This window comes from Pithys albifrons, chromosome 7 (genome assembly GCF_047495875.1).
Source record: "Pithys albifrons albifrons isolate INPA30051 chromosome 7, PitAlb_v1, whole genome shotgun sequence".
Taxonomy (NCBI): domain Eukaryota; kingdom Metazoa; phylum Chordata; class Aves; order Passeriformes; family Thamnophilidae; genus Pithys; species Pithys albifrons.
Window position 1 is genome coordinate 51,564,907 of NC_092464.1, and position 27,290 is coordinate 51,592,196.

Here is a 27,290-nt window from a genome sequence, read left to right on the forward strand (position 1 = left end):
GCCCGCCCTGCCCTGCCCGGCCCGGCCCGGCCCGCCCTGCCCGCCCCGCACCCCCGGGCCGCGGGGGCGGTGCCGGCACCGCCCCGCCCCGCGCTCCTCCGGCGGGCACCGGAGAGCGGCCGCCGCCGCAGGTGAGCCGGGGCCAGGCTGGGCCGCTCCGGTGGGGCGGGGTAGGTCCCGGTGGGGCCGGGGATAGATCCCGGTGCAAGCGGAGGTAGATCCCGGCGGTGGGGGCCGGGGCAGCCCCCGGTGGGGCCGGGGCAGATCCCGGCGGTGGGGGCCGGGGCAGTTCTTAGTGGGGCCGGGGCAGATCCCGGCGGTGGCGCGGGAGCAGCCCCCCGTGGGGCCGGGTCTCCCCGCGGCTCCGCTCCCTGCGGTCGGTGCCGGGGCAGCCCCCGATGGGGCCGGGGCACATCCCAGTGGGGCCGGGGCACATCCCAGTGGGGCCGGGTGTCCCCGCGGCTCCGCTCCCCGCGGTCGGTGCCGGGGCGCGGCCGGCGGTGTGTCCGTGCCGGTGCCGATGCCGATGCCGGCCCCGCCCGGGCAGTGCGGGCGGACGGGCGGACGAACGGGCGGGCGGGCGGCTCCGCGGCCGCTCCCCGAAGGTTGCGGGCGTCGACCTTGTCGAGCCCCGGGGGCGGCGGGGCCCGGCGGGGCCGGTGCCTGTTGCGGGGCGGGGGCGGTGCGGGTCCCCGAGCACCTGCGCAGGGCGGGGCGCGGCAGCGCCGGCTCCGAACAAAGGGCCGCGGTGCTCAGTCCCGGCTCGGTGCCGGAGACCCCGGGTGTGCGCTGCGGGTCTGCGCTGAGCAGCAGTAGCAGCCTGGCTGTGACGTTGAGTTGCTGCTCGCTCCCGTGTGCTGGGCTTTTCTGGAGTTAAGGTGACTGCAGCTTGTGCTTGCCTGCAACAACAGGGAGGAGTGCGAGGTGTGCCTGTTAAGTTCCCTCAATAAAGGAGCTGTTGTATATCACTTGTTTAGGTAGGTAAGCAATTTGGTGTTAGCTTTGGGGTTTGTATTAAATGGAAGATAATAGCTTCAGCTCCTTCCCCTTAATTGAGTCTTGTAAGTGGAAATGTAAAGTGGGCCATACGTATCCCAGGAGTCACCTGGAGAGTGACTTTTGTGTGTGATCTGTATGTTTGCTTTGTAGCATCACCTAACTGTCCTAGCAGATATGTTTATTTTCAGATACAAAATGACCCTGATGTTTTGTTTTAAGCTTGGATTTCCACTTCTCCCTGGAAAAAGAGTTGCATTTTGTACTGGGAATCATTAGACTTCCACGAGTGGAAGCCTTACTTATCTGTGCTGGCATTTCAGTGGCTGGAGGCAGGTTATGGAGGGGTTTGCACATAAAGCTCTCAGTCATTGTTTGTCTTTTCCATTGGAGGTTAAACTGAAGGGATGAGCTCCTGGGAGAGGGGCTGCACGGACTGGAAGAAGTTACTGGTATTCTGTTAGTTTTCAGGTTAATTAATAGTGATTATAGCTGGATCCTTAATTAATTAATTAAGCCTCTTCTTTTCAGATGACTCACTAATCTAATAGCATGTACCTTAGCATTTAAGTCCTGGGAAATTGTGAGCATTCTTAATACAGTGAAGAACAACTGTGTGATACGTAATCTCTGATGTAGATTTAAATCCTTCAGTCTGTACTTGAGACAGCTTGTCAAATATTTTTTGTGGAAGCCTTCAAATGGTAGAAATTTTAGGAATTGCCAGTGCTAGTCCTGTTTACTCTTTTTCCATTTCTGTAGAAATAGGAGAATATGATGTACTGTTGCACAAAAAGATCAAAAAATCCTTCAGTCCACTGTATGAGGGGTCAACTGTGAGGCTGAATAGTGAATGGACTCCTTTGCTATTGCTTGATCTCTGTCTTTTATTTGTAGTGTTCTTCTGAATTTGAGGAAGGGAAAGATTACAGACATATTAAGGGTGAAGTATTTTGAGTTGCATGTACTTTAACAATGTTGAAATCATGTTGTCTTTATTTTTTTAGACCTTAAGAAGAGGATCTTTAGCCATGAAAGTGAAAATGGAGTGTCTATCTATGCCTTTGTTGTAATTGCTGCCACCTGTGGGCATGTACTCTTGAGATAAATAATCCATAGAAATAGTAAACTGCTGGGGAGGAAGGATGGGAATGGGACAGGGAGAGATGTGGCTGTGAGGATAAGGCAGTTCTGGCTGAAGGCAACCAAGGAGGAGCACAAGACTGTTTAATAAATGTGGTCAGAGACCTTGCGGTGGTTGGTGTGTCTTCTGAATTCAGACTAACTTCCACGAGAACAGTTGTGTTCTTAACCTCAGTAAGTAACACACAGACATGCCCATATTTACTTCTGTTGAGGCTTTACCCTGAAAAAGGTGTTTTCCATCTCAGATGAGCTTTCACTCCTGTTAAATTTCAAGTGTATCTGACTTGAAAGAAAACAATAGCTGAGGATGGTGCTGTCTTGGAAGCTGATGTATGGCAAGTCTCTGATATCAAAGGATAACGTAGGTACTGTGTCTCACTGTGTAAAAAGTTGTTTAGAAACTGCATTGAGCTGATTGCCAACAGCATGGTTTTTGCTGCAGTTTTGCAACTGAGGAAGACATAATTATGTGAGAAAAATGTATGTGTGGATTTGTTTGCCACTGGGAATCAGTGGCTGGGCATGTGTTCCTAGACAGAGAACTCCCTGCCCCCCTGAGAGTGCTTACAGCCAACTTCCAGTAAACTTCTAATGACTCCAAGCTACTGAACTTACTCTGCATCTAAACTGAGATCTGTTTTATGTGAACAAGGTAGTTTGGTAGGCTAGTGACAGGATTCTTGAGAACGTATTGTAGCCTGCCAGCATCACAGATGCAATTATGGGGCAACTGTTTTGAGTCTCCTTTCTACCTGATGAAGAATTGGTAAGGAACCAAGCAAATAGAACAGTTGGTATTACTGTATGATCACTAAAAGTTCTGCAAAATGTTTTACATTTTATAAATTACTAAATAGGGAAGAAATGGTTATATGTTATTAGTTTGCTGGAGTGCTTAAAATCAGGTCTCAGGCTAGTTCTAAAATGTTATTGTGAAGTCTTACTGACTGCAGGATCTGAAATTGTTTATAGTCCTTGCTGATGTAAAGAAGTCAGAGTCACTCTAACTGTAGTAAATTTGCCTTGTAGACAGTCCAGGGAGTTGTTAAATCCTCTTCCTACTCATCCTGCTTTCTTGACTATTGTGAGTCAGAGTGAGCACCTAAAATCCCAGGATTTATCTGTGGTTACAGCTGCTTGTTGAACCTCTTTGGTAGATGTGCAACCCACAGCCATCAGGTTAGGTTTATACTCCTGAGCCTTAGGAACTCTTCACAGCAGACAAAAAACTGATCTGAAATTCCTACAGGAAAAAAAAGTGCTGGATTTAAGGGTAGGAACAAGTTGGAAGAAACGTAGTATAGACTAAGTAACACTGCCTCAGAATGACCCCATGAGAGAATTCATTGCTGTGCCTGGAGAGTGGCTTAGTATTTATTACTAGTGTTCTATTTAGGACTAAAGTTCTCCTCGAAAATTCCCAGCACCTTTGGGACAATAGGCTGGTAACATTGAAGTGTCTTGGCTGTGCATAGAGGGGGGAAATGAAGGAAAGTGTGTTGAAGAGGTTAGACAACACAGAGGGAAGATGTAATGAGAAAGACAGTTCCTACAGAGAATTCAAAGTAAGATGTGCTGTAATCAGTTTATAATGCTGATATGGAGAGGAGCCAAGAATGCAGAGAAGGTAGAACAATCAAGAGAGGTAGAGCTGGTTGCATAGTGACTCTGTAGCTGTTCCTTTAGAGGAATTGATGATGCTTATTTTGTGATATTGGCTCCTTAGTTCAAGTAAAGACAATGTACATCAAATTCCTACCAGTACAGTTCACTTAATGTATTGTATTTTTCTCTGTAACAGTAAGTTTACTTGCACTTGATGCAAGAGTGTGGGAATCTCAAGTGCAGTAGCCCACAAGGTTTCCTTAAAAGTTGACCTGTAAATATACTGTATGACCAAAGAGGTATTTCTGAAAGTTATGGAAAATGAGATTTCCAAAGGGGCTTTGCAGCCGTGCACAGCCTATGGGTGTCAGGGCTCAGCCACACATCCAGGCCTTGGTACCTGCTTCATTTGACTCTGAAATGCTACCTTAGTATCCTTCTGTGCTGCTGTTAGACTTGATCCTGAACTCTGATCCTTGTCTCCAGGAGGCTGAGAATTCTGTGTAACACCCTCAGACAGGCAGTCAGAAATGTTTGTAAACATGAGAGTGCAGTAAACATGGAAGTCTCCAAACAGGAAACTCCTGTGAAGGATGTGCAAAGCCAGCTGTGTGTGTTAGTCCTTCTCTTTGCCAATACCCCCGTTCAGACAGTGCTGGTCTGTCACTTCAGGGCTGCAGCAGGGTGGTCGCGTTGGCAGAGCTGTGCTGTCTCCTGGGAAGGCTTTGAGTATGGAAGCAGTTAATTCCAGCAGCGCTTCCCCAGTGGGATTTGTTTCAGACCTCAGAATAAAAGCAATTACAGCCAGCAAAGCAGTGTTAATGTGACAGGCTGCTGTGGGCACTGTCAGTCCCAAACCCACTGCTGATGGTGAGGCCTCGCCATGGGAGAGGCTTGAGGGGATGGGCCCCAAGGCCCTGCTCAAAACCTGGCTCATCCTTAACTGTCTCACTGTTACCCATAGAGATAAAAGTAAGCAAAATTAGATACTGAATTCTAGAGGAAGAGTTATTTTGGGATGACACCACTAGATCATAAAGTTCTTGCACACTTAAACATCTAAATTAATTCATAGAATCATAGAATGGATGGGGTTGGTAAAAACCTCCAAGATCATCAAATCCAACCCTTGGTCCAACTCCAGTCCCTTTACCAGATCATGACACTCAGTGCCACCTCCAGGGATGGGGAATCCACCCCCTCTCTGGGCAGCCCATTCCAATGCCTGAGCACTCTCTGGAAAGAATTTTTTTCTGATCTCCAACTTAAATTTCCCCTGGCAGAGCTTGAGCCCGTGCCCCCTATGTGGTGTAACATGCAAATAAGCTTCATTCTGATCCTCACAACACTTATATTTTTAAAAAATAACACTCTTAACAACTGATTTCTGTAAGGTCAACATTTATTTTTAATTTAAATTTATATTTAATACCAAATTCAGAGTTCACTGCAGTGCTTGGGTTACTGGTCCTGTAGGGTCATGACTGATGGCTCAGTACACCTCATTGCAACTCGAATTCTCTGACTTGCTGTAAGTTCACATGTTTGAAGTTGCCACTTGTTTGAAAATGAGTATGACATTTGTTTTTCATTGGCATAGTTCACCTGGTGAAGCCAGTGATGCAGTGATGAGTCTGTGTGAGTGTGATTTGTTAGAGCCTCTGTCCTCACTGCTCCAGAGTGGGTATTTTTATCTGCTGCTGGTTCAGGCGTGATGGCTTTGAGATTGCAGTTCACTCATACCCACTGGGAGTAAGGTGGATAATAACTCAGGGAAACCTAAGCTAGAATGAGAACACTGCACTCTGGACTGCTCTTTATATAGTCCGGTGTTATTCAGAATTTAAAGAGCAGGTGCGTTAGGCCAAGTATCAGAAACTACTTTCTGTTCAGCAAGTTCACCATCGAAAATGTTATTAAATGGTTAGTGTTGCAAGGAAGAAAATATAGTTACATGTAACTTTCCTAATGTAATTCCCTGCATTCTGCAACATTGGGGAGTACCCCACAAGAATATACCCACTAACTTGAAATGCCTGAAATTCTAGGACTTGTTTTTCCCTGTTTTGTGAAGACTACAGTAAGAACAGATTAATAATGAAAAATGAAGATGCTGATAAAGAGCAAGAAAGCTGCCAGTCTGAATTATTAATTTGGTTTGCATCAGTAGTCATTTTGGTTTAGTGGATAGTGCAACATAAATGATCGCTTTTAAAAATGGAATTAAAGAAATACAGGTGCATTTTCTTCAGAAATTTTAAAGAGAATTAACCAAGTGGGTTTTTTTCCAGGTGCAGCATTCTTTCTGGGAAAAACTTCTCTCAGATGTGACTGTATAACAACAGCTAAGCAGGAGCTGTTGCTGCCATTTGGACTTAGAGGAGTTAAATTATAAATCTTCATCCAAACTATGTCTGTCCTCTTTCTTACATCTTATTGTGGTAATAACTTGGATTTTAACTCATGATTTCAGCTTTTTAGCCCTCTGCTTCTGCTGTGTGGGGCAACTTTTGCCCAGTGTATATGGTGTGTCTTAAATGTCTCTGTGCTTTGTTAAGAGATCCCACTGCAGGCATTGCCAACTGGTTTTTCCTGTGTTCAGGGCGTGGGTGGTTATGGTTTTCAGATTGATGGTGTTCAAGAGACCAGTAGTTGATACAGAAAATATTTCAGGAAAGCCTTTGTGTGTACACTCATGTCACTGTCTTCCCATCAATTGTTTACTTTGGGCGTGTAGTTATTAGTTTACTGATGGCCTCACAATTACACTCAAGAAAAGGTTTTATAGTGCAGCTGCTCACAAAAATGCTACAACTTCCCAACTCCTCTTTGCCCAAGAACCAGAGTGAGATACAAAGTGTTTGGGTTTGGAATAATTTTGAAACCTGAGAAGGTCCTGATTTTTGAGAAACCTCCTTACTGTCTCTTTAATGTTTTTTGTTGGATCTTATTGAGAAAGTTGATCTTTTTAGGTAAATTGGGTTGGCACATGTTGAAGAGCATCTTTTTCTTAAAGTTAAGTGAAGGTTAAGCTCTCTCTATTGTATTTCCTGTCTTGCAGAGGTTCAGCTTTATAGGTCTTGCAGTCAAAGCAGATAGAGGAATGAAATAGCTCACACAGCAAAGGTGTTCCTCTCTGAAAGAGGAAGGAGTTAGTACTGAGACCATGTTTATATCATGCGGAGTTTGTCTTCAGACTGGAGTATTTTAGAGAGCATTGCAAAAGCAAATTAATTCTCATGATCTTAATTGTAGTTTGGAAAATCTGAAGAAAAAATCCTTTGCTGGAGGACTCAAGCTTTATATTATATGTTGTAATCTTTCTAATACATTTTACTAGTTTTAGGAGATAAGATTTTTTCTACAGGTGTGGGGGGAAATATGCTTCTGTGAGAAGAAACAGAAACAATCTTGTAGCCAAATTCTAGGATTTCTTTCTATGAACAGTGAAATGCAAGGTGATAAAATACTGAAATGGCCATAACTGACCCAGTCAGAGTGGCACAATTAGTAGTTTGAAGGTGGTATTTCCAGGAACATAATTTCCATTTCTCAAACAACTAAGGTCATTCATTCTGTTATCTGTGAATAAGACAAATGGGTTTTAGCAACACCAACTTTTCCCATCTTTATGCAGGACTGTCTGTGCATTAAGGGAAAAGAAATAAACCCCTCAGGATAAAAGCTATAAAATTATCTTCTGACTCTGCTGAACTGGTGCTGCAACTCAGCTGAAAGCTTGCAAGTGACCAGCTGGAAATAAAATGTTTTGTGAAGGTTTTGTAGGCCAGAGAAAATCCTGTATTGCACCAGGAAACACTGAAAAGGTATCAGGTCACATCCTTCTCCCTGGAGTTTAAAAGGTCTGGTGCACAGAAAGGAACAGCTCACACTTGGTAGTGGTTGGCATTGCAACATGTGGAATTAAATCAATTAAATGTTGATGAAGATACTGGATTTTACCACAGACAGACTTCTATAGTAGTTCTTCCCTGGGGAGAGTGGCCTTTAGAACACACTGGATTTCATCTGTGGGCACTGCTGGAGCACCTTCAGCCTTTGCACTGCCTGTTGGGGCACAGGGAGAGACACACCCAAGATCCACTGAGGGATGTGTGATAGCACACAATCCCTCACAGTGCTTTGGAGTGTGATTACAGAGCTAATTTTTAGGTAGTTTTTCAGAAGTTTGACAGCTGCTTCACTTGGTTACCCAGCCAGTCTGAAATGAATGTTGTGCTTGTTTCTGCATTCAGAAATTGATCCATGATTTCGACTTTTAGGTGGCCTGTTCTGTTAAAACTTGGAACTTACACACATCCTTATAAGTCATTTAGCAGACTTGCAATGTTCTGAAGTACCATGTGCATTATAAGAGGTGTAAGAATTCAAACAGGACCAAAAAGCAACTTTAAAAATTATGACTTTACAGTTTGAGTACGTTCAACTTGAAAATACCTTCTGTGGTACTGCAAGAAAAGTATGATCAGTGTTCTAAGCAGGACAAGATTTAAACCACCTTGCCCTGGCACTTCATGTGGAAATTGGTAAATCGACCTGAATATTAATAATTTCCAGAGTTAATGAACTAAATGCCATCTCTTTGTAGCCATTGCATGTTTTGTGCCCATAGTATGTGAAATTACCATGAAAGTCTATCATATATCATGCAATTGGCAGGCATATATTGAACTAAAAGACAATTAATTGCCTGATTGGGTCTTTTAGGTCTGTTAGATTAACTCTATCAATTTTTCAAATCAAAGCTTTAGTAGTTTTAGAATCAAGTGGATCTAAAAATGGGGAGATCTCTCACTAAGTGTTTCAGCTTTGTGAATTACTGTGCAATATGAGGTGTATAACCACTTCTGTCCTTGAATCACCTTCTCAGAAGGTTAGTTACAAGTTTCTGGGAGCCATGATATGAAATCCTTGCTCCCTGAATAAAACAGAAAAATTACTGTGATTTTAGGAGGAGAAATTTGCTCTGCATAGAATATAAATGGGAGGAGATGTTACCAGAACAAAATACAGCTATAAAAGTAGTGCTCTTGCAATAATACTACAGAAAAGTACTTATACATTTCTAATTGGGTGGTAAAACAGATGGCAAAGGCATAAAACGAATGAAGGAACTTACTTTGCCAAGTCAGATTTCACTGGAGAAACTTGCCACAGCTGGATGATTCCTTAGAGGAGTAAAAGGAAATTTTTGAAATGTAAAATCCAACATGCTCCTATTTTATGAGGTTCCCTTTGGCTGGTGTATTCATGCAGCCAATGTGGTGAGAGAGAACACTTGCCTGTGTTTGTGAGGAGAAGATGGAGGACTTGGTGGTACCTGCTGCTTGGAGTCTCTTGTCAATGCTCTGCTTTGGGTCCTGTGTTTGCACCATTTGTGCTGTGGCCTTTGGTGTAAATGTGCTTGCACCTGCTGGGGCACTTGTTCCCTGCATCCTTCATTGTTGTAAGCTGCTTTATAGAATCATAGAATCAGTTGGTTTGGAAGAGACCTCTGAGATCACCAAGTCCAACCCTTGGTCCAACTCCAGTCCCTTTACCAGATCATGGCACTCAGTGCCACATCCAATCTCACCTTAAAAACCTCCAGAGATGGAGAATCCACCCCCTCTCTGGGCAGCCCATTCCAATGCCTGAGCACTCTCTCTGTAATGAACTTCTTCCTGATATCCAACCTAAACCTCCCTTGGCAAAGCTTAAGCCCCTGCCCTCTTGTCCTACTGTTGGTTGCCTGAGAGAAGAGACCAATCCCCACCTGGCTACAACATCCTGTCAGGTAGTTGTAGAGAGTGATGAGGTCTCCCCTGAGCAGCATCAAATGGGAAGGATAGTGTATCTTGGTTTTGCTGAAGCTCCGATCAGCAAGGCACTGACAGGCAGAAGAAGGCAGTGCCTGCCTCAAATGCTTTATTAGAAAGCTTAAACTTTTTCCGTGTCAAGAGTTTCATGGGAGTGTTATTCAAACAAGGTTTCTGTGTTCCTTCTGTCTGTGCTAATCCTTGAAAGAATGTAAGGGTGTTCATGAGAGTTTTCACTGTAGTACTACAGGACTGGCTAACAAGGAAAAGTAAGTTGTTTTGAAAAGGATCAATTCCCTGAACCATCAGCACTTGCCTTGGTGTGAAGAGAAATGCCTGCAACACGAGTCTGCTTCTATCAGGCAGAACCCTAACTTCGAGAAGGGATGCAGCTGGAATCCCTTCCACAGATTCCATCAGAGTGTTGGGTGCAGCCTGCCATGAGCCTGGTGACTTGGTTTTGCTTTGCAGATACCATTTGTTTCTAGATTTGTCTGACACAATTTTTTTTTCCTATAGAGCAGTATTTGGGTGGAGTTGTGGGTTTAGTAGGTGTGGATCTGAAGTCATTTTTTCTGCCTGTAAAAATGACTATTGTTTTTTCTAGAGAACAGAATTCTGGCATTCTGAGCTTCTAAAGGAAGACTATAGGGGTTTGTCTATTACCAAGATACTTCTTTTAGAGGAACATACATACAAAATCTTCCTAAACTTACTGAACTGTAAGTGTACAGGGGTAAAAAGGACACACTGATGTTGGTTGAGTTTCCTTTTGAAGTATGATTGATGAAAAACCCTCTGAATTGATGGTACTGAATATGCTGTGAACAACTTTCTGAATGCAATGCTCTTAAGTGCTTCTAAAAGTGAACTGCTGAGGCTCACTCTGCAAGCTCTGGCAGAGTGTTTTCAAGGGAACTCCATTCTTCTTGCTTCCAGAGCAGTTGGAAGCAGCAGCTCTGTGCAAGTGTGAGTGAAACCTGGCTTATCAGTTCAAGGTTTGCTTCCAGATGTGCTTTTTTGTGCTTGGAACACAGAGTGGGAATAACAGAATGTGCTGAGTTGGAAGGGACCCACAAGGATCATTGACTCCAAACCCTCAGCCCTGCACAGGCCCATCCTAAACACCCTGTGCCTGAGAGTATTTTCCAAACACTCCTGGAGCTCTGCCAGCCTTGGGGCTGTGCCCAGTGCCCTGGGGAGCCTGGTCGGTGCCCACCACCCTCTGGGGGAAGAGCCTTTTCCTGAGATCCAACCTGTCCCTGCCCTGACACAGCTCCAGGCCATTCCCTGGGGGCTGTCCCTGCCCTGACACAGCTCCAGGCCATTCCCTGGGGGCTGTCCCTGCCCTGACACAGCTCCAGGCCATTCCCTGGGGGCTGTCCCTGCCCTGACACAGCTCCAGGCCATTCCCTGGGGGCTGTCCCTGCCCTGACACAGCTCCAGGCCATTCCCTGGGGGCTGTCCCTGCCCTGACACAGCTCCAGGCCATTCCCTGGGGGCTGTCCCTGCCCTGACACAGCTCCAGGCCATTCCCTGGGGGCTGTCCCTGCCCTGACACAGCTCCAGGCCATTCCCTGGGGGCTGTCCCTGCCCTGACACAGCTCCAGGCCATTCCCTGGGGGCTGTCCCTGGTCCCACAGAGCAGAGATCAGTGCCTGCCCCTCCCGAGGAAGTTGTACCTGCAATGAGGTGTCCCCTCAGTCTTCTCTTCTCCAGCTGAACACACTAAGTGCCCTCAGTGTCCTCACTCGCTGCCCCTCCAGGCCCAGGCTCCAGATCTTTCTTCTATTGTGGTGCCCCAAACTGCCCCAGTATTGCAGGTGAGGCTGTCCCAGTGCCAGTATGTCTTAGGTGACACTGACTTAAATGTGTTCCTGAAGTGCTTCCCTGAGTCCTTAGTTGAATAGCTCCAGTTAAGACCCTGAGCTGTTGATTCTGCACTGAATTCATCCTGTAGGCTCTACATTGACTCTTAACATTGATTTTTAGTTTTAGAAGAGTGAGGGATGTGGAGTGTCTTTGTTCTCTATCAAGTGCTGAACGATTGCACCTCCCATGAATGTCATTTGACTTCTAACAGGGGGCTTGGTTAGGGGTAGTTGATGTGGGAGGCTCTTCCACAGATGTCCCTCTTATGTTTCAGCCTTTCATTAGTTCTGCTTGCAGTAGAAAATCAGCAGTAGTACCATAGTTAGTACCTGTTTGTGTCTCTTCCCCCCAAATCCATACAAGTCTGTGGATAGCTTTGACAGGCTAGTGACATGTAATTGTTCATTCTTCTATCATGACTGCAGTTACTGTTAGTTCTCTCCTCATGGTGTATGATCTTAAATCAATATAAAATTAATCCCTTCTGCTGATATCCTAGATTACAGATTGTCATGTTTACAAATTTAATATAAGAGAAGATGTGACTTTGTGTTGAAGCAGCCCGTGAGCACTGCCAGCCTCAGAAGGCCAAGTTTCCTCAATGATTACAACAGACTGAGATACAATGCACTTGTAGAAGCAGAAATGGTATTCCAGCCTCTCACATAAACTTGTATCTTACCCAAATTATTTCACAGTGTAACTTGAGTCAGTCGAACTATGAAAGCAAGTTCATTGCTGGTGTGCTTGAGTTTGCTTCTCTTCCTTCTCATGTCTGGAGCAGACCACAGAAACCATTGTGAGTATCTAGAACTCTTCCTGGTGTTTGTAATAGCCATGACATAATTGTAAAAAGCAAGGAATCTTCAATGCTAGGTTATGGTTGAGGAGCTTTAGAACACTTGCATTGTTTTGCCACGGTGTTTATAGGCTGGGAGTGCTGTAGTTTTGCATTCCCCGTGCTCAGCTGTGTGTTTTGGGCTGTCTGTGGTGCCAGCAGGGTTGGTTAGGTAGCTACTCTGTCCAAAAAGCAGTGTAGGTTAACTTTTGTCCAGAGTAACCTCTGAGAGTGCTTTGCCAGCAGTGCTGTTGGGAGAAGGGATATGGCAATGTCAGTCAGGCTGCCAGGCTCAGTTTTTATCAGCCTTGCAGACACAGCTGGGCTCAAGTGTTGTGTGTTTTGTCAGTCCTTCATGTGGCCAGTGATGAAGCTGCTTCATTTTCTTCTTAGCACACTACAAGGTTTGTAATCTTAAGACCTTGATTTTGTTCCAGGCCATTTCTGTTGTTTAATTTGTCAAGGTTTTCATGTGGCTTTCAAGAAATTTCCTTGTGGAAGTGCCTTCCTGGAAGTCATCTTGCAGGATGCCAAAGAGGCCTTTTGGCTGAAACAATGGCTTCAAAAATATGGAATACGTACCTATTGTCACCTCAGGAGATGCTGCCTAGTTCATGGCTGTGCCCAGAAGCTGGCACTAAGGCCCTGGGGAGCCTCAGGAAATCTGGGAGCTTCGTTGCTAGTGTTTTTGTGACGTCTTGTTGGAGGCATCTCAGTTCTGATGATGATGTTTTAAGAGTACAAAGCTTCAGGCATGTGGGAACCACAGCAGCATGATGTAACTTGTGGGATGGATGGGGCCTCAGGTACTTGGGGAAGGCTTCACTGGGTGACTTTTGAGTTTAATGCCTGGATATGGTTACAGTTCCAAGTACCTGTGCCTGAGATTTGCTGCTGCTGAGAGACAGAACTGAAGTCTGTTTTCTACCCTTTACTTTTGTTAGTCCGTGTGTAGTCAGTCACGGCTGTAAATTTGTTTAGTAGGTGTGGGAGACACAAGCACCTTTTCTGGTGTGCCCTAGAAAGCTTTGGAAAGGAGAGTTCTTACAAAACCTTGAGTGTAGTTTAACAGCTTGTTAAACTCATGGGAAGCTGCAAATCCCAATTACCAGTTAAACACATTTATGTCAAGGGATTATTTTCAAGAGAAAGGGAAATATTTACTGTGAAAGTTTCTACCTTGTTCTGAGGATGGGCTTCAGGAGGCCTGTTTCATTTTTGTAATGAGACCAGTCATCTCTAAGGTAGGTTTGAATATTTGTGTTCGTTCACATCTTTCTCTGGGCTGCTACTTACAATTCCTAGTGGTTATTTAACATTTGAAATACTTGTCCTGTCTTAATAAAATACAGATGCAGAGCTGGACAGATGCTGCGTGCTTAAACACCAGTCAGACTTGAGCCATGGGATGACACTTGCTACAATAATGCTGATCTAACTTGGAAAACTTCCTTACTCTCCAGTTCTTAAGGCAGCTGGTATCATGTATCCCATCTTTTGTCCTCACGTATCCTATCAGTTTCTGGGTCATGGGCTGTTTCTGCTGAGCTGGTTTGGATATTGTAATTGGAAGCAGCTGTTGGGAGGGTCAGACTCTGCTTGCCTGGAATTGCCTCCCTCCTTTTCCAGGAATACTTTTGTTGCAGAAGTATCTGAGTCATTCCTGAGGTGTCTTCCAGATATTTGGCAACTAGGATGTTAGTGCTGTTTTCAAACAATACTTTCTCCAGTATAATCTTGCTGTTAGCCAAGCTGAAACTGCTGGGCTCGATGAAGTAACCTGCTGAATTTGTGATTTTTTCATAACAGCTAAGATTACATTGCTTGATGGTCCTTGGGGACATGAACATGTTCTCACTTTTCAAAAATCTTGTTCCTGTGCTTTTTCTCAGAAAGCTGAACTTGTAATTTTGAGGTCATGCAAGACAACAGTTTTGAATTATTTGGGGGGATTAAGAAACTTCGAAGAATATTTAAACTCATTTTAGAAAATACTGTGAAATAATTATCATAAATTTTCACTTCAGAATGAGATAAGTTGCAGCTAATATTTCTGGATAGATTATACTAAGTGTAAAATCCAGAGGAGTGCAGGTATTAATTTCTTCAGTTAGGAAAAATACTGATTTATTTGATTAGAACAGCATGAGTTTCCATTACTAAATTTTCTTTAATTGTTCAGTAAGTAATTGATGACTTTGTCTTTCTGGAAGTATTTTGGGCAAAGCATACTAACTGTAGTAGTTCTTAATATTGTGCAGGCAGCTCACATATTTCAATGAAATTACTCCTGTTCCTTCAAATTGCCAAGTTGAACAGAGTAAAGGCAGGGGCTGTAACGTGTCAGCTGCCGGTTGTAGGTGATGCTTATGTAGAACAGTCTGCAGGGAAGAAGGTTACTCATCATGAAAGTGAGTGGGTAATGAGGTTAATATGACAGACTTTCAGATCTTAGTGTCATCTCTTAAAGGCAAGGACACAAGCTGGGATTCCATTTTGATGCATTAGTTTTGTGTAGGCTATAATACTAACAATAAAAATTGTTTTGTAATTGAAGAAGGGCACTGCTATCTCCAGTTATTAACTAGAATCTACTATGCTGCCTGTCCCAGCTATCGTTCAACACAAAGCTGTGTTGAGCCAGTCCCCTTCAAACCAATGCCTGCAGCCAATCCAGGCCCTGCTGTTGAGGCCAAGTGCCTGCTCACAAAGGCTGCATTCAGTGTATGGATAGCCCTGCCCAAGCTGCCAGCTGAGTCTGTGCCTGCTCTGATGTGACTGGGGTGAAATTCTTTTCCTTCCCTGGCAAAGCAAATGCTTTGCTTTCCCTTCCCTCCTTGATATCGCATGGACAAGGCTCCAGGGAACCAAAATGGGTGGAATAGACCTCTTTTGGTCTCATCCTCTAAGGACATGAGGCTGATCATATGCTGTTCTTTGTTATTGTTCAGCCTATTGGCCAGTTTGGGGTGTGTTTTGTCAGCGATTTGGGTGCCTTGGATATGATAATTCTGTAAATCTCTTTAACGTGCTGCTGAAAGGAGTCTGCCCTGTGATTGACAGTGAAGGAAAGGGAGGAATCTACACTGGGTTGCCTGTTGCCCCCTTTGGATGGGACACAGCTGCTCTGTTGGCCACTGTTTGGCTCCCTGCTGGTGTTGTATGAGCATTGGGATTATTGCACTGAGCAGGGCTGTGGAGGGCAAATGGCAGGGACCTGTGAGGAACCCTGCTTTGATTGTCTTGGAGCAAACTATTCTGTAAGAAAGAGCCAGCTGAGAACCAGGAGGGCTGGGAAATGAAACTACCAGGGGTGGGGCCCTGCTAGATCTACTGTTTACAAACAGAGAGGGGCCGGTGGGAGATGATGTAGTTGGAGGCTGTCTGGGGCACAGTGACCATGAATAGAGTTTTCAATACTCAGGGATGCGGGAGGGCCATCAATAAACTTCTCTCAGGCAACCAATGATAGGACAAGAGGGCATGGGCTTAAGCTCTGCCAGGGGAGGTTTAGGTTGGATATCAGGAAGAAATTCTTTACAGAGAGAGTGGTCAGTCATTGGAGTGGCCTGCCCAGGGAGGGGGTGGATTCTCTGACCCTGGAGGTTTTCAAGGGGAGACTGGATGTGGCACTGAGTGCCATGATCTGGTAATCAAAGTGGGGTTGGATCAAGGGTTGGACTTGATGATCTTGGAAGTCTTTTCCAACCCAACTGAGTCTGTGATTCTATGACAGCTTAAGAGGAGTCTTCTCAATTTGATCACATGTGCAAGATGAATGAGGAGACAAAATCCATAAGGTTTTTCACCCTTAAGCTTATTTTTGTCTCAATTTATTGGCTTGAAATAGTAGATGGGAAGACAAAGTGAAGACTAACAAGGAGAGATCAAGGACTCCTGCTTTTTGTTTTCTTCTTCCCCAACATGTGTTTGCAAAGATCTCTTCCCTGGAAGTTTTGTTGCTTTTTTCTGTGCTGGCACCTGATTCTCTTACTCTTGTGAGTGTGGATAATCATTCGGTGCTCCGGGAGGTCATGCAGGAGTTAACATGATGCTTTTGTATCCAAGGCCTGTTACAGAAACGGTGTCCAGCTCACTCTTCTGGTGGGTGGAGCTGAATGTTGGGGTTAACTCCAGGCAACCTTGTATTTTTTGCACAGAGGACCTTTGATGTGAGGTATAAAACTGGATAACTTGGTGTTGATACAGGTGGAAGCCAATCACTCAAGACAAGCAACAACTTTACAACGCCAGCTACAAGCTACTACATGATATTAATCACATAGAAATAACTTAAAAGTTATTTAGTTACCCACTACTCTTTCCTTGGATAGGATTCTGGGCTGTTGGACAAGGTGCCACTGCTGATGCTGACAGGAATTCCTGCCCCTGCAGCTCTGGGTTAATCCTGCTGCTCCCTATCCTGGCTCTGCAGGGATGAGGGAGCTCCAGCTGGATGCCTGCCATGCTCTGGAGCACAGGATCACGGGGTGCTTATCTGCAGGCAGGCAGGAGAGCAGGAGCTCTGGGAGCTGCTTACTTTGCAGAGCACTCAGAGATTCATTTGTTTGTGTCCTTATCTGCCTAGGGCTGTTGGAAAAGGGCAGTTTCCTGGGAGTTTATCTGCAGAGGTGAGGCCTGATCCATAGCGTGGTGCTTAGACAGTGCTCTTGCCCTTCTGGGGAAAGGTATTGCAGTACATTGTTGAGCCAGTTAAGTTTTTGCTTCCCTTCCAACCTGCTGAACTACACGAAGAACTGTTTAAAACTTTCATGTATGTCATCAACTGTATCGCTGCTGTGGAATTTCCAGTGGGTGTGGTGAAAGGCTGGCTGGTACCAACGGGTGATGCAGCTATTGACAACACCCTGCCTGGCTCTGTGAGTGTCCCTGCTGGAGGGTGAGGCAGGATTTGACTGCAGGATAATCCCACGTTTATCTTCTGACCATCAAACAATTCTGTGCTGTAAAGATGAAAGTTATTTTAAAAAAACCACAGTACACATGACAAGAAAGTGTGCTGTTTTCAGCTTCATACAACAGGGGGTTTGCCTCAGTCTGACAGTTTGTTCATGATTATAAAGTAGGACAATTCAGGAACTAGATATGACCCAAATTAGTACTTTATGAAAATAAGCCATACTACTTAAATTAGGTGTGGAAACAGTGTGAAACTTCATCTCAGGGAATCCAGGTACCTCCTTGCTTTTCAAAGCACACTGAAGCAGGTTAGAAGTCTGTGGGAGTAGCTTAACACATCATTTGAAGGTCTCTCTCCTCTCTGGCACAGTGCTGCTCTGAAGCAGCCTCTTTGGATGAAGCGTTGTTTGCACAGTATCATATTGGCTTGTGCTTGTGTTGTTTGTCACTTATTTCTCTCTCCTTCCCCATTGTCCACTATCAGCAGGCCTGAGTTTTATTATGTCTTTACTGGATTGTGAAGAACTTGGGAGCAAACTGCCCTCCCTGAGCTGCCTCCTAGCACAGAATGTGGCAGGGTATTTACAACAAGCTTATCTTTAAGATTTGAAGTCCGTGGTAGTGTGCAGTGTTGCTGTCCTCAGGATCTTCATGGAATGCTGTTTACTGGCAGTTATTGATGACTGGGAATGCTGCTTTGAGCAGCAGGGTCAGGTCTTGATAATTTCAAGTTTCTTTGGCTCAGTCTCTTATACTCCTTTGAAAGGATGTCATGAAGCCTTCTGAAAATAAGTGTCTGCAGTAAAATCTTTCTGAATAAATAATTTTCAGTGAAAATGACCGTTGTCACTAACTTGATTATTTGTAAGGATCAGATTGGAAGTGGAATTGTGTTGGGTTCTTTGTGTGTCAGCTGTTGCAGGGAGGACAGAAAGCAGCAACTCCTGTTTGTTACACTGGGACACTTCTAGTTGAATTGCAACTTGAAGCAAAACATCAATTTTTACATTGCTCAATCTACTTACAGACTGTAAGTTAATTTCCAACAAATATTACAGTGAAACATTGCTATTGTGTATTTGAATTTTTTCAGATGGTTTGCACAAACTCTTCTGACAGAGGTTCTGCTGAATTCTTTTGGACTTGGTCCAGTATTGAAGGACTTAGAGAATGGTCTTTGTAAGTTCAGTGTAGACCATGTCCAGGTACACCAGTGCTTTGGTTTCTCTGCTTTTCAGAGTATGTACTGTAATCCAAGCTTCACCAACTGAGCTGTTGGCAGTTGATAAATGGAATTCAGATGAATTTTCTTTATATTACTTGTCTGAAATCCCCACTAAGAAGCCTGACTTTCAGGATATGGTTTTTATTTCTAAGGCAAAACAATGGAGTAGTTCAAAGTGCAGCGTAGTAGGTTGAAAACATGCACATGGCTTGGAACTATTTTCATGTTCTCTTACTCCCTCTTGAGTAAAACAAAAGCAACGGTTCTTTTAAAGCCAAAATGGAAATGTGTTTTTGTTCTCCTCCATCTCCTTTCTAAAAGAACTTGTGACATAATGTTGGTTGTGTGGCTCTGTAATGACTACACAGCTTACTCAGGCTTATTTCACTTAGATAATCTTTCTGGGGAAAACAACTGAGTGACTTAGTTTTCAGTTGCATCTCGAGAATTCTTTGACAGCAGAATGGGGAGAGGCACTGGTGTGATCTGAGGAGTTTTCCATGTTGGTTGTGGGTTAACCTCAGTGCCTCACAGCTGCTTCCTTGCTCCTGCTCCAGCAATGCCACTGGGGAGAGAGTGGAAAGGGTAAAAGTAAGAGAACTTGGGGGCTGAGATAATGATAATTTAATTCATTTTTCTTAAAAGGAAAGCAAACCCAAGGAAAACAAGTGATGAAAAAAAGAACTTGCTCACTGCTAGCCCACCAGTGCCCAGCCAGTCCCTGAGCAAACCTCAACCTTCTCTGCCACCTTCTGCCAAGCCATGGCATGGGGGTGTCCCTTTGCTCAGCTGTTCCAGCCCTGTGTCTCCTGCCTGCTTGCTGGCATGGCAGCATGAGAACCACAAAAGGCCTTGATGCTCTGTGTTTATTTACTTTTACTTCCAGGAAGGATTGGCTCAGTCTCTGCCGTAGCTTTAGTCAGGATGCTTTTGTCCTCACTGCCAACAAAACCTGAGAGCGTGGCCCCAGCCAGGGACTTAGATGCAAGTTCTAAGAAAATGGTCATGCTTTGCATTCTGATTGTTCAAGCTGCACACAAGGGTAATTCATTATGCAGGAGGATGTAATTTTAGTGTGACATTGTCAAAGGATCATGATGGGTAATGAGGTAACAGTGCCTTGTTACTGTGCTGTGTTATTATCTGGTAGTTCTCTGTGTAACTGAGCTGTGTGCCATGTGAATGTGCCTTCTGAGCTTTCCAATTAACAGAGTCTAAGTTGATTTGGTTGTTAGTTGTTACCACAGATGTTGATGTATTTGTGTATGTAGTGTAGATGTCATTGTGTCTCTGGGAGTTCACAGTTTGTCTTGGCCTTAAATCCCTGGTGGGGAGTGGATTCTGTCACTGCATGGGCACTTTCCCCTGTCTTAGGAGCTGTGCAAGCATTCACAAACAGCTGCATTGCTATTGGGATAGGTGGGGAGTGAAGCAAAGGTGTGGGAAGGTAGAGATCTACTAAAGCATGCTTGTTTTTTAAATAAAAGTTAATGGAGTTGTTATGTTTTGTGTTTCTGCACACATACATCAAAGTGTATGTGAATCAACTGAACCTTCTGGTGCTGCTGAGGTGCAGAGATCTGTGTCTGAGCAAGCAGTGATGGGGCTGGACAGCTGTTCCAATTACATTGAATAACTACATTTGTAGGCAAGTTGAATCTTTCTACTCTGTGTAAACTTATCTTTTACCTTCTGATTCACTGACTGAAACTGTGTATTTTTAGGTTTTAAGTTTGCTTGCTTCTCTCTGTAATAGTACACTAGCTAATCCTTGCTGCTGTGTCTTAATGCTTGATATTTAAGCTGGAAATCCCTTCAAAAGTCTGTTTTCTTCCCCTGCAGCTGTTGTAGCACATGTTTGTGATATGGTGTTGACTCACTGTGGCTTCCTGTTTTAATTCTTGTGTAGTAAACTAGCAAGGATTTTTGACACATACAGTGTTACTAAAAGAAAATGTAATGTTCTACATACCAAAATGTAAACTTTTTCCCTTAATTGCTCTTGGATGCTGTAAATCCACTTGTTCCGTTTCCAAATGGTGTGGAAGATTTCTTTGCTTAAGTAACAAAATAGATGAGCTCAGTGCAATTTCTGGGGTGCTTTCCAGTGAAAAAGCAGAGCTTTCACTGAAGGCAGCAGAACTGAAATTAAGTCATCAGATAGGTAGGGATTGAAACAAATCCACTTTAAATAGAGTTCATGTGGGTGAAGGAAAAAGAAACTAACGAAGCACTATTTTTCTTCTAGGTTTTTTTTTCATTTGATACCTGTGAATTTTCTGCAATCCAAAGATGGCAGCAAATAAACCTAAAGGACAGAATTCCTTGGCTTTACACAAGGTCATCATGGTGGGAAGTGGTGGTGTAGGGAAATCTGCTTTAACACTACAGTTCATGTATGATGAGGTAAGAATATGCACTAGAAATGGTCCCAGCAGATGATGCTGCATAATGTTGTTTAAGTTAGATTTGTATTGTTTCTCTGAAAGGGTCTAAGTGTATGTGATGTGGTATGAAAGGCAGCAATTAAGTGAAACAAAAATTAGTGGAACAAAAATTAGTGATTTGCCCTATAGAGATACCTGCAAAGGTGAAATTTGGCATTTTTCACACTTCTAAGCAGTTAGGTGCTCTATCAGATGACTGGAATATTTTGGCATTGTTCACTAGACCTACCAGAACTCAGTTATTATAGCTAAAAAACTGAGATTACCTTGGTTGTATTAATGCCAAGGCCATGGGTTCAATCCCCTGTGTGGGCCATTGACTTACGAGTTGGACTTGGTGATCCTTGTGGGTCCTTCCTAACTCAGAATAGTCTGTGAGTCTGTGATTAAAGTTCTGTAATTCCTCAGTTAGGTGAGTTCCATGATGCCTGAAGCAGCCAGTTTCTTTACATGTTTTTTATGCAGCTGTTGAAGAGAGGAAAGAAAATCCGTTTGTTTCCTTACTTTTTTTTTTCCCAGTGAAAGTGGCTGAGGAAAGCAAAAACCTAAAAACTGTTTGGGCTGAGGAAAAGTCTGTTGTAACTGAGCTGTTTGAATCCTTCCCATGGCCTGAATGCATCTGCTCTGTTATTAATTACTGTACCCATTTAAGATGTTTGCCGTGTCCTTGTGTGCAAACAGAAGTGATTCTCTTGTACAGGCATGATTTTATATCATCAAGATTTCTTTTTTCTAGTTTGTTGAAGACTATGAGCCCACCAAAGCTGACAGCTACAGGAAGAAGGTGGTTCTGGATGGGGAAGAGGTGCAGATTGACATCCTGGACACAGCAGGGCAGGAGGACTACGCTGCCATCAGAGACAACTATTTCCGTAGCGGGGAGGGCTTCCTCTGTGTCTTCTCCATCACAGAGCTGGAATCCTTTGCAGCAACTGCAGACTTCAGGTGAGGCACAAGGCAAGGCAATTACTGTAATCACACTGAGATGGCTGCAAGTGATTTTTGTTTGTTTGTTGTGTAATATCCTTTTGATAGGCCAGATTGGGTGACAGCTCTTCCTGTTGTCACACAATGTTTTGAGCAGATGCCTACCATGCCTTTGCTATCTGTACCACTTCAGATGCCTTGGCTGCTGTGTCTCTGAATGCCAGAAAGGCTGTTGCCTCAGAGCAGATATACAGCAGTGTTCAGAAGGCTTCTGCCCTTTGCCAGTTGTGCTAGGAAGCAGTGTTTTGACAGGAGGCATTCAGATATCCAAAGGAATGGATCTGAGAACATCATAGAGATTGTGTGGTTGCCTGTCAGGTGTGTGCAGTCCTGTGTACTCCCCAGAACTGTCATTTTTAGTTCTGGCTTCAGAGGTGGAGGACCCTGAGATTACTCAGTTGGTTAAAACTTGGTTGTAATAATGCCAAGGTCATGGGTTCAATCCCCTGTGTGGGCCATTGACTTAAGAGTTGGACTCAATGATCCTTGTGGGTCCCTTCCAACTCAGAATAGTCTGGGATTCTGTGAAAACTATAATGTGTTTCTCTTAACCTGTGAAACAACACCTAGAGCAAAAACCAGCTCTAGCACATGTAGCTGTTTTATACTAAAATACTTCTTGTAAAGATGGCATGACCAGATAGATTCCAGTTGAAAACTCTGCAGAATAACCATTTCTGGTGATGCCTGCCTGCAAAGTTTAGGCAATGTGAGGGGTATGTGCATTGTATTCTGGGACAGTGAAGTGCGTGGATCAACAACACAAGTCTTTCTACCTCTTAAAGGTGGTTTTATGAATAACAGTGCATTGGGTTTGGTAGCAAGAGTGGCTTCTCTGAGAAGCTACTAGAAGCTTCCACTGTGTCCAGTGGAGCCAGTGCCAGCCATTTCCAAGAAGGATCCCACTCCATTTTTTTCATTTCTGACTCACCTCTTTCCTTCCTGGAGGACTAGTTGTCTGCCCCTGTCTTCATTCTGTGTAATGTTATAATGAGGTTTAAGACTTTCGTGTTACATAAATTTCATAAAAGGAATAAGTGTCTTTTCAGTGTAAGATGGAAGAGTATTTAGTCTGAGTTCTTTTTGTGTTCTAAGAATAGTAGTCTGTGCAAAGCTTAATTGTCTTTTCCTTTTTTCTCCAGGGAGCAGATCTTAAGAGTAAAAGAAGATGAGAATGTTCCTTTTTTGCTAGTTGGTAATAAATCAGATTTGGAAGATAAAAGGCAAGTTTCTGTAGAGGAAGCAAAAACCAGAGCTGATCAGTGGAATGTTAATTACGTGGAAACGTCTGCAAAAACACGAGCTAATGTTGACAAGGTAATAACTGGCCTCTTAAAACCAAGGATCTGTCCATCAGGTTTTACTTTATCCCTCTTTTCCATGGGTTTCTCTTTATGTTCATTATTTTAGCAATTAGTTCATGTGCAGTTTCATTCCAATACTTTTCTCCCTTATCTTGCAAGGAGTGCATGACTAGGTGCCTTCATGCAGAACAGTGACACAGTTAGGAGAACAAGTTTAGCCCATCCTGAACTGCAAGGAGTCCTTATGCAAGGTGTGAGACAAACCCTTATGTCATTAAAATACTCTTGGGTCAGCTGTTTGGGCCTAGAATTCTTATTGGTAATGAGATAGGAGAGAATATTTGTCTCCAAGAAAATAAAATATTGATTAGTATTTCAGTATAACTGTAAAAGTAGCCCTTGTGCTTTAGAATAACTCTCAGCCTTGTAGACTGTTAAAATAACAGATGTGTGGCAAAAGAAATTAGTTTAGTGCAATGGGCCAACCTTTCCTGTCAGAGCTGGTGACAGACTTGGCCACACATTGAATGACAGAATGGTTTGTGTTGGAAGGGACCTTAAAGATCTCTAATTCCAACCCCCTGCCATGGCTGGGGGTGCCACCCACTAGATCAGGCTGTTCGGGGCCCCATCCTACCAGAGCCTGAACAATTCTATTGCAGTTGTAGAAATTCCTATCTCTTCAAATCCAGTTCACTCTCTTAGTAGCTGGGAAAAGCAGTGTGTGTGTATATTTTTCCAATTGTCTTTGGACACACATGGTAGGCTACCACAGAGCTCCAGGTTTCCTTTTGGAGCTGGTGGCATATTGGATCCAGGTTAGGATGTGTGATACAGATTTAAGGTTTGACAGGCCATACATGAGGCTTTGACACAAGTGAGTACCACATATTCTTAGTTACTTGGGACACGGGAAGTTTGGCTGTTTGTTACACAGACTTGGTTTACTATTCCAGAAGAAGTCTGGCCCCTCAATGCCAGAATAGTGGGTTTGCTCATTTGGGAAAATACAGACAGCTCCACTCATTTGGCAAAGGTGACCACTGACATTTCCTTGGGAGGTTTGGTGTCCCAGACAGCTGATATTGCAGGGCAGTGCCAGTGCTTGAGCAGGTTGACAGTTGCACCTCTACCATTAGCACAGATTTAACTACAGGCAAGTGACTTACTGCACATTTAAAAGTATAAAGACAACTTCATTTCTTGATGGAAATGTTCAGTTCCATCGATTTTCTTTGGATTCCATACAGTGAAGGTTGATGCTTTTGCTGCAGTCAATATGAGATTAGTGTCACTGTAAAACCTGTGAGCTCTGTAGAGGAGCTTTTCAGCCCCTGCGCTGTCCATGTTTCACAGAAATGGATCAAGTGCCTTGATATAGATCTAGAAAATCTCTCCTGAAAGAGAGAAGTTCTGCAATTGCTCAGCTGATTTCCTACAATAAAATTATAAAGATGAAATTATTATTTGCTGTTGCCTCCTGTGAGTCAAGTCAGAATCTGCTTTTCAAATTATAAAGTGTCTTTAAGCAGTCCAGTCATAAAGCCTTAACTGTCAGTGGGATCTCTCTTAAATAAGACAGCAGTGTATCTCCAACTTTGTCACATTTGTTTCCTGCTAAACCATTTGATAAAAACTATCTTCATGTGTGCTTGGGAGGTTGTGACATGGCAGCTGAGATGACCCGATACAGGAAATTGGTTATGTAGGTATATGATTGCTAACTGTGTTTTAAGGGAAATGCTGAATCTTTTTTTCCCGAGTCACTTTGTGTTTAGATGTGCACCTTGGAACAAGCCATGAAATGTTCAGTGTGTGATGCTGCTCCATTAACGTCTCTAGGATTGCATGTTCACTTTTGCAGCTTTGCAGTTTGTCACTGGAAATACTCAAAACATAAACTGATTTCCGTGAGTCTCCTCAGTAACATGTACAGACAACATCTGAAAATCTTGGCTGCTGATGAGATCCTTATTTCTATCCTTATGTCAAATTGGCTGACAGGACTCATAAGGAAATGTCAGAGAGCAGGGGAACGTGAGGGTGCCATGAAAGGAGCAGGATTGCATCCTATCAGCTTGGCCTTCAAAACCAGTGAAGGGATTCACATTTGTTTAGTCAAACCAGTTGCATAGAATTGATTCTATTCTGAACAACTGAAGTGGATTACAGTGATAAATTAACTCATGTCTGTGACAGTTGTGTTCATGTTCTTACATCTTTTTTAGGTGTTTTTTGATTTAATGAGAGAAATTAGAGCCAGAAAAATGGAAGACAGCAAAGAAAAGAATGGGAAGAAGAAAAGAAAAAGCCTAGCGAAGAGGATCAGAGAAAGATGTTGCATTTTATAATCAAAAGCCTGGATTCCTTTCCTACCCTGATCATACTAATAAAAACCATAATTTATGAGCATGCCATTGAAGGCTGAAGTGACTGAAATTACCCTAACATGTTGGAAAATGTAATGTACCACTAAAAGCATGAATTGGAGCTGCACTGAAAGTCAAATTCACTGAAAACAAATTATGTGGCTTCAAGAGAAGCAAAGTTCAGTCCATTTCATAATTGCCTACCTTGTCACATTTCTTCTGAATGTAGTGTCTCATGGGCAGTCTTTTCTTTCATAGGGAACAGCGGGGCAAAGTATTACTTGGTGGGTTCTTACAAAGCATACTTTTTTATCACTGGTAATTGTCAATTCATCCTGTCTTTTGCTGCCTTGGAAATGACAATTGTGACCATGATACCTAACCAAGCAGGGTGCAGCTGTTTAGCCATGGACTTATGCAAATTAGAGAAGAATAATGTATATGTGAGGTTGAGGAAAACTCTGTGGTTCTGCATTACCTGATTAACTTAGAGTGCTGTAATCTCTTACATTGAAACATTTGAATATGCCTTAATTTAAAACCCAGACATAGCAGGTTGCTTAATCCAGGGTGTGTTTTTGGCTTTGCTGCACGGAGGAGAGACACTGCCCTGCCTGGAGTGGCTCCCAGGAAGGGTGTTGCTACCCAGCTCTCTGCTAGCAGTGTCTGTTCTTCACATGTGTGCCATACTCTGGGACTGTGAGTAACACAGAGCATATTCTGTCATCTGTAACTCGCTAAACAATACGGTATCTTAAATCTAAAAGGTCGGAATACATATAAGACTGAAGTCAAAAGCCTGTGGCACATCCAAGCCTGGAATGGTTGTTTAAAATGTAATGTGCTGGTACCTTGAAACTTCCCTTTGCCCATAGGTTTGTGTCTCGGTGTTCCTTGGGTTTCAACTCCCTGGAGCTGGGTGGAGTGGGGCTGATCTAGTAGTGCTGAAGTGTTTTGAGTTAAGATGTTGTCTGGCAAATTCTGGTTCCTTTCTTTTGTGTTCCCAGTACTCAGCCCTGGGAACACGTGGTGTGTTACGCTGAAGCTCTTTGCAGGTTTTGTACTGTTCAGTCTATGTTGATTTTACAATGGGGAACAGCGTAGCTACTTTTTCTAGTTCATGTTGATATCAAACAATCAGATGTGCTTTGCAATGCAGAAGCATTTGATGTACACCCCCAGACTCCCCAGACAGAATATACTGCCTCGGCTGCTTCAGAACAGCACACGGTTTGTGTGCTACATCTTAACTAAAACACACCAAAACGTTGCAGGGGTTTGGGCTCCTCTGGGGAGAGACAGGCTAGATCAACCCCACAAACTGTTATACTTTTTATACATGTGTAAGCCTATAACTGACAGTTTAAAACGTGCTCAAGCAAACTAGAGGTAACAAATATCTAACTTCCATGCTAACAGACGTTTTAGGGACTCAAGTCTTAGCAGTTATATTTGTCATGTTAAATATTTATCAATAGGAATTTTGTATGTGCATTTAGTAGACTGCCAAGTGCAGAATTAAAGTTACTCATGCAACTGGCAAGTAAGCCAGTCTTCATCTTACTGTGTACTCGTTTGGGTCTATTTAGCCAGGGAGTCTGACCACTAACGTTGTGACCTTGCTTTGGAACCTGTGTACGGGGAACTGAGGTGTTATGAAGCCACTGGACACACGAAAACTGTCTTGGCTGATGCCTTATCCTGTCTTTTATTTGCTATTTGAGCCATTGAAAGATGAATAAACTTCCATTTTTCTAAAATA

General features: G+C 43.5%; 1 protein-coding gene across 3 annotated transcripts; it reads left to right on the top strand.

Moving 5' to 3' along the window:
- RALA (RAS like proto-oncogene A) lies at nucleotides 1-27,290 on the top strand. 3 transcript variants are annotated; one of them, XM_071561572.1, is made up of 5 exons: nucleotides 1-170; nucleotides 20,670-20,827; nucleotides 21,605-21,813; nucleotides 22,998-23,172; nucleotides 25,388-27,290. In XM_071561572.1, the coding sequence occupies exons 2-5, from the start codon at nucleotides 20,714-20,716 to the stop codon at nucleotides 25,508-25,510; spliced, it is 621 nt and encodes a 206-aa protein (XP_071417673.1). In that variant the 5' UTR covers nucleotides 1-170; nucleotides 20,670-20,713; the 3' UTR covers nucleotides 25,511-27,290. The 3 variants fall into 3 exon arrangements, with proteins under 3 accessions (XP_071417673.1, XP_071417671.1, XP_071417674.1); XM_071561570.1 differs by having other exon boundaries at nucleotides 2-131; XM_071561573.1 differs by lacking the exon at nucleotides 1-170 and adding an exon at nucleotides 19,979-20,069.

What these genes read in the sequence shown, in the direction of transcription:
- RALA (XM_071561572.1), top strand. Translation starts at nt 20,714, where the DNA reads ATGGCAGCAAATAAACCTAAAGGACAGAATTCCTTGGCTTTACACAAG. An exon ending in TACAGTTCATGTATGATGAG is followed by an intron (nt 20,828 to 21,604) that starts GTAAGAATATGC and finishes TCTTTTTTCTAG; the next exon opens with TTTGTTGAAGACTATGAGCC. An exon ending in CACGAGCTAATGTTGACAAG is followed by an intron (nt 23,173 to 25,387) that starts GTAATAACTGGC and finishes CATCTTTTTTAG; the next exon opens with GTGTTTTTTGATTTAATGAG.